We start from the raw sequence: 8,046 nt of genomic DNA, 5'->3' as shown, positions 1-8,046 counted from the left end.
TTAATATGAACAAAAATAATTGAAATTTAAAAACTAATGATAACATCCAATCAAATTTCAAGTTTTGAACGAAAAATCGTATATATAACATTTATGAAAAGTTTCAGATATACATGAATACAAAAAAAAAATAACTGAAATTAAAAAAATAGTGATAACATCCTATGAAATTTTAAATTTGAACCAAAAAATGATACATCATATATAACATTTTTCAAATTTTCACATACATGAATACAAAAAAATTAACTAAAATAAAAAAAATTATTTAACGTCTAATCAAATTTCAAAATTTAAACCAAAAATTATAGCATTATAATATATATAATTTATGAAAATTTTCAAATATATATCAAAAAATTGAAATTAAAAAAAAGTGATAATATCCTCAATTGATATATCATAATATATAACATTTATAAAAATTTACACATATATATATGGACACAAACAATAAGTGAAATAAAAAAGTAACGATATTATTCGATCAAATTTCAAATTTAAAAACAAAAATTGATACATCATAATATATAACATTTAAATTTTTTTTATCATTTATTGTAAATAACATCCCGTGCTGCTGGGTGAGATACTAGTAGTGTTAATAAATTACTGTTATAGTTATTTGGTGAATGCAAAATTGTGAAAAAATTTTAGTTAATAAAAACGAACCCATTACTTAATTTTTGGATTTGATACTAAAATCTAAAACAAAAAGATTCAACTTCCATTTTGGACATATTTCAAAAGCCATTTCCCTCCCCTTTTAAATTAAATGAAATCAAATCAAATCAAATCAAATCTAAACTAAACTTGCCAATACTCGAGTTTTTTTGCTTACACCATGTCCGGAGAAAGCCAAGCACCGGCGATCGGAATCGATCTGGGGACAACATATTCATGTGTGGCCGTGTGGCGCCGTGATCGAGTGGAGATCATACCCAATGATCAGGGCAACCGCATCACGCCTTCTTGCGTATCTTTCAAGGAAACCGAGCGTCTCGTCGGCGATGCGGCCATCAACGTAGCTGCCTCCAACCCTGTCAACACCGTTTTTGGTAAGTGCATGTTCACAGTTTTCTTGTTTCCGTTTTATACATTAAAAATCGTTTATTAATAATAATTCACATCAAATTTTGTGTGCTTTGTTTCGGTCGAAATTAAACTTGCTGGTTTATTTTGTTTGACCGACTTCACAAAGTTCATGTTTATTTTGTTTGGATTCCTTTTTTCTTTTATGTGAAATAATTGGACGAGGTTTGTCTTGCTCATAATACGTAATGCTTCCGTGATATGATTTACTTGTGCAGATGCAAAGAGACTGATTGGTAAGAGATTCAGCGACCCTTTGGTCCAGACAGATTTGATGCTTTGGTCGTTCAAGGTCGTTTCCGGTGGTCACGACGACAAGCCTATGATTGTGATCACCTACATGGATGAAGAGAAACAGTTTTCTGCAGAGGAGATCTCTTCTATGATCCTGACCAAGATGAAGGAGATGGCGGAAGCTTATCTTGGGTGTCCTATAAAAGATGCCGTCATCACTGTGCCCGCTTATTTCAGCGATTCACAACGACGGGCGACCAAGGAAGCCGGAACTATTTCAGGGTTCAATGTCTTGCGCATCATTGTGGAGCCAACTGCGGCAGCAGTTGCCTATGGTCTTGACAAAATGTCCAGCGGTGAAAGGAATGTGCTTATTTTCGACCTTGGCGGTGGTACTTTTGATGTTTCTCTTCTAACAATGACTGATGGTATCATAAAGGTTAAGTCAATTGCAGGGGACACCCACCTTGGAGGCGAGGATTTTGACAACAGAATGGTAAATTATTTTTTGGAAGAGCTCAAAAGGAAGCACAAAAAGGACATAAGTAACAAGTCACGAGCATTGAGAAGGTTGAAGACAGCTTGTGAGAGAGCAAAGAGGAACCTGTCTTTCATGGCACACACGACTGTTGAAATCGATGCTTTGTACAACGGGGTCGATTTTGAGTCTAAAATATCGCGTGCCAAATTTGAGGAGCTGAACATGGATTTGTTCGAGAAATGCATAGGCCATGTTGAAAAGTGTTTCAAGGATGCCGAGATGGACAAGACGAGCATCCACGACGTGGTGCTCGTTGGTGGATCCACTAGAATTCCAAAGGTGCAACAATTGCTTCAGAATTTCTTCAATGGCAAGGAGTTGTGCAAAAACATTCACCCCGACGAAGCTGTAGCCTGTGGCGCGGCAGTTCAAGCCGCGATTTTGACAGGACAAGGTAGTGACAAGATCCAAAACCTAATATTGTACGATGTCACCCCTCTGTCTCTTGGTGTAGGCGTTGTTGTCGATGAAATGAGTGTAGTGGTTCGCAGGAATACTACCTTTCCCACGAAGAAAGAAGCATCTTACTTCACTAGTTGCGATGACCAAACTAGTATGTTGTTCAAAGTGTACGAGGGTGAAAGGCCTAGAGTAAGCGACAACATTTCGTTGGGTGAATTTAGGTTGTCCGGCATTCCTCGTGCTCCTAGGGGTGCCCAGAGCATCCACGTATACTTCGACATTGATGCCAACGGTATCTTAAATGTGTCTGGTGAACATAAAACAACCGGTAAGAAGAACAGTATCACAATCAGTACCGTCGATACCATGCGGCCCAAGGATGAGATCCATAAGATGTTGGAGGACGCGGAGAGGTGTATGTCGGAAGATGCGAGGCATAAACATAGATTCGCCTTGAGAAGATCTTTAGATAATTACATATATGCCACAAGGGACAACATTTTGGCCAAAAGAAGTGCTTCCAATGTAGCAGCTGCCGGCACCAAAAGAATTAGAGGTGAGATAAAGAATGCGATTCAATGGATGAAAGAAAATCGGTTAGCGGAGGCAGATGTTTTTGAGAGCAAAAGAAAAGAGTTGGAGAGCAATTGGAATCCTTTTATCAAAAAAGAAAGCAGTAATTAATAAAGAAGCATGCATATATAATTTGATCCATCCTGTATTCGTTTGACTTTGTTTCTTTATTTTGAACATGCAAAATTTTTCCATGAGTAATTATTATAGCTATAGCACATTAAATTTTGTGCTATCAAAATATGATTCTACTTATTATTAATTAATTGATAAATATACAAAAGTATTGAGACTAATTCAAAGTATAAGTATTTTTTTTAAAAAAAAAAAAAAGCTAAATCAGCTTAACCGAAGTAAAAGATATTTTGTCCGAAGTAAGAAAAAAAAATGAAATGAGCCATTAATTCTTTCTAAAAATAATATTATGTATATTGAATAAAAAAAAATTGTGTAATAAATGATCATCAAAATAAAATAATTGCATCCAAAGTCATAATTATTTGCACGTTTTGTCCCCGCTTGATATGATGAAAAAGAAAACAAATCTCGTGAGAAATACCAGAAATATTTGAATATAATATATATGATACCCTTGTTTCTAAAAATTTCTACGACTCGGTTCAGATAAGAGTGTAATACTTTTATTGATATGACTCTTCTGAGGCGGACTTTGTTGATTCGATCTACTTATAGCTTGAAATAATAATTTTAGAATGAAAAATAATTTCTTTTTATGAGAAAAAATCGAATAAATAGAAGATATATCTCACAAAATACACCCTGAGACGGCCTCATAAAAATTCTTCTAAATTATTATACGGTGGTCTTGTATAATACATAGTAATAGATTTTAATAATAATTAGTTATAAAAAAATATTAAAAGAGCCTTTAATAAAAAAGAGTTGAAATAATAAATATATATTATTATTTTAATATCCCAAATACTATCATGATATTAACTTGTTTTATAGGCAAATGGTCATAAAACCCTCTCCAATTTTTTCGTGTAATCATCCAATCTTTGCGGACACTACTCCGATGATGTATTTAAGGGTGAAGATTTATCAATATTTATAAGGTCCACTGAAAAAATAGTAGGACTCACACGTATTGATAATCTCAACCATTAAATTTGCATTAAAACAGTGCATGTACATGTATGATCTCACTTACCACTTTTTTTTTTCTCAATTTTCTAATTGCAATGCAATTTTCTCCTTCCCACAAAAGTCTCTCACTTTCTATTTTCTATGTTTTGTTTATAATTTTTACTCTCTTTCATTTGTACTGATTATATAAATACTGCAATTTTACTAGTAACTACAATATAAATACCATATTTACTAGTAACTATGAAGAAGCTACGTAGTTTAATAATTCAATGATTATTATTTCAACTTATCAAATATTTGCAATGAGACAAACACCATGGAAACTTGTTGATGATTATTATATCACTTGATCCGTTTATTTTTAAAACACATTTCAAGCGTCAATTTTATGATACATATCTCTTATTTGACCCGATCAATTACAAAAAATAAAAAAATTATGACAAAAATATTAGTTTTCATTGTACATATAGGTTGGGTCAATGTATCAAACATATATAGATCGATGAGACTGTTTCACAGAAAAAGAATTCTTATTTATTAAATAGTTTTAATAAATTTTACCACCTAAAAACCAAACTATATATAAATATATTCAAACTAATTTTTTTATAAAAAAATCAACACATTATTTCGAGCATTAATAGGCGTAGATACTGAGTTATACTAACTTATAAATAAACTATTTATTATATATGTTAACAAAATTCTACAAGTTATATTGAGCAGACCTCACAGGTTAGCTTAGATTCAGGTTAACAAAAATTTCAGGTTATATTGAGCTTGCCTCACGGGATCATATCAGATTTAGGTATTAATTAAATTTTCAGTTTCCCTCATAATTAACACTCTTGTTTGTTGTTTGTAGACTTTTGTCAAATTCGTACTAGATCGATTTCTTATCTCGGCCAAGAAATCACGTTTCTCAGCATCATCAATATACCTACTTTACCTACTTGACGAAAGGAAACGAACTTTTCTTTCTAGTAAAGTCATATCACGTGACGTTTTTGTGGTGGATCTGATCTATAGTTAGGGGGCAATACATATCGGGACCTGTAGTAGGTCCATCTGACCAGCTACCGATTCGCACCCGCAGAGGTCCGATACAAAGACCCCGGATGCAGGAGGACGGTGGCTGCACTCCATTTCCGACTAGGGAGTCGGGATGAAGAAGTAGGGGACGGGATTAATAAAAACGATTATTCAAAACTTTATCATTATTCTTACACATATTCACAAAAAATTATACTCATATATATACACAAATAAGATGATAAAATTATTTTAGTAACCCATCCGTCTCTGTGTCATTTTGAGTATTTATGAAAAAAAAAATCGTATATTAAAACATTCGATCGTCATATATCCATTACTAAAATTTAATATATAGGTATTGTAGAAGTTTAATATATGAAATATTTAAGCAAATATCTGTTGTTACATTATATATATATATATATAAATATAAAATATGATTAACCATTGTTTCATAAATATAGGTCCATAAAATATTAAAAAAAAACTCGAAACAATATTATTATTCAGTATTAAACACATAAAAGAATACTAATTAATTTGTTCCAACTTAATTACGCCAACTTAAATTACATAATTTGTCATAAATATCCCAAATACTATCATGATATATATTCACTTGTTTAATTAGGGGCAAATGATCATAAAAACCTCTCCACTTTTTTGATAAAATTTCATCTACCTTTACGGATACTACTCCAATGATATATTTAACAACGGAGATTTATCAATATTTGTGGGGTCCATTAAAAAATATTAGAACTCACATGTATTGATGGTCTCAAACCTTAAATATTTATTGTGACAATGCGCGCATATAGGTGTAGGGTCTTACACTTTTTTTTCTCATTTTTCTAAACGCATTATAATTTTCTCTCTCCCACAAAACTCTCTCACTTTTTATTATATTTTTTTATGTTTTGTTTATAATTTTTACTCTCTTTCATTTGTACTGATTATTAAATTCTGTAGTTTTACTAGTAACTACAATATAAATATCATATTTACTAGTAACTACGAAGAAGCTACGTAGTTTTAATAATTCAATGATTATGATTTTAACTTATCAAATATTTGCAGTGAGACATACACCATCGAAACTTGTTGATGATTATTATATCACTTCAGTTTATATAGCACATCTCATGGGTCAGTTTTATATTACAGATCTCTTATTTGACCCGATCAATTACAAAATATTATTTTTTATGACAAAAATATTATTTTTCATTGTACATATAGATCCACTACAAGAAAAACGCAAAAAAAACAACGGATTTTATCCGTTGTCGTAGAGGGTTAAAAACTGTTGTAACTGATGGTGTTGTTAAAAGTAGCCCCTACAACAACGGATAAAATCCGTTGTCGTATCCCCTCAAAAACAACGGATTTGCCCCTACGACAACGGAAATCCGTTGTCGTAGGGGCAAATCCGTTGTTTTTGAGGGGATACGACAACGGATTTTATCCGTTGTCGTTGAACTTGTTTTTCACAACACCATCAGTTACAACAGTTTTTAACCCCCTACGACAACGGATTTTATCCGTTGTCTTTTTCATATAAAAACAAAAAAAACAATTAATATATAAATTTCAATATTATAAATAAACCAAAATTTAAAATTTCAAAAATAAAATTTAATATAGAATTTTTCAGTATTACAAATCACTTGAAACTAAAATTCTAATTCAATACACTTCGAAACACCCAAATATCAAATATACAACTTGCAACCATTTTCCGAGCTCTTCATTGTTCCTCATGGCTCATGGTCACAGCAAGTACCTCAGGATTATCCTGTTCTTATTGCTATCCCACGCAGCATTTCCAGCCAACTTCAACACCTTCACTCACCAACCAAAATGTTGGATCAAAAAAACGAAATATACGATGGAAATCAACAAAAAAACAAACAAAGCCCACAAACAAGAGGCACAAAAAGAACACAAGTTACATCATAGTGTAAACCAATCTTTACCAATGTAATATCACATCCAACAAAAAAGATAACAAAATTAATCCTACCACACAACAAAAGTCATAATCTATAAGTAAACTATGATTAACCTGCACCATTTGTCATAGAAAAACTTGTCCTATGCGTAGATAACAACACATTATTTCGGGCATTAATAGGCGTAGATACTGAGTTATACTAACTTATAAATAAACTATTTATTATATACAATTATGTGCATTATTCAAAACTTTATCATTATTATTATACATATTCACAAAAAATTATACTCATACTCGTTTGATAAACGCACAGTAATATATACACAAATAAGATGATAAAATTATTTTAGTAACCAATCCGTCTCTGTCATTTATAAAAAAATATTGTATTATATTAAACATTCGATCGTCATATATCCATTACAAAATTTAATATATAGGTATTGTAGAAGTATAATATATGAAATATTTAAGCAATTATCTGTTGTTACATTTCTATAAAACTAATAAGAAATATCAACCATTGTTCCATTCCTCAATATAAATATATATATATATATATATATATATATATATATTATGATTAACCATTGTTTCTTAAATATAGGTCCATAAAATATTTCTTAAAAAAAAAATTCGAAACAAAATTAATATTCAGTATTAAACACATGAAAAGAATACTAACTGATTTTGATGGGATCGGTTGGGGTCCTTAGCGTGAATCTGCTTGGTAAACTAATGCTTCAAATATTACTGTAGCAGTTGACCCCGGTTCAGTTGAGGTTGATCAACTGAGCCGTGTTCTTCTCGTATGTTGATACTAATTTGCAAACAAATTAGTTTGTGCGAAAAAATGCAAACTAGTAGATTGACCTTGAGATATGATGAACCGAATGTGTGTGAAAGTGATGAAATGAAAAAGTAAGATTGCTCAGTGGTTGTTTATGGATGTTCGGAAATTTCAACAATTTCTACGTCACCCCTTCTTTCACCTCGAAATGATTCAATATAGAAGACTTTGACTATTACAATTGACTTGCAACATCCCACTCTTTGCAAGACTAGGACTTACATACATTGATTATCCCATAAC

General features: G+C 31.6%; 1 protein-coding gene across 1 annotated transcript; it reads left to right on the top strand.

Annotated features, from left to right (window-relative positions):
- Positions 1–844: 844 nt before the first annotated feature.
- On the top strand, positions 845–2,953 carry LOC140862903 (heat shock cognate 70 kDa protein-like). The gene is made up of 2 exons (XM_073265933.1): positions 845–1,058; positions 1,311–2,953. The coding sequence occupies exons 1-2, from the start codon at positions 845–847 to the stop codon at positions 2,951–2,953; spliced, it is 1,857 nt and encodes a 618-aa protein (XP_073122034.1).
- Positions 2,954–8,046: the final 5,093 nt, after the last annotated feature.

This window comes from Henckelia pumila, chromosome 4 (genome assembly GCF_033568475.1).
Source record: "Henckelia pumila isolate YLH828 chromosome 4, ASM3356847v2, whole genome shotgun sequence".
NCBI classification, from domain to species: Eukaryota; Viridiplantae; Streptophyta; class Magnoliopsida; order Lamiales; family Gesneriaceae; genus Henckelia; species Henckelia pumila.
The sequence above is the reverse complement of the archived record's forward strand: the minus strand, read 5'-3'. Positions and strand labels throughout refer to the sequence as shown.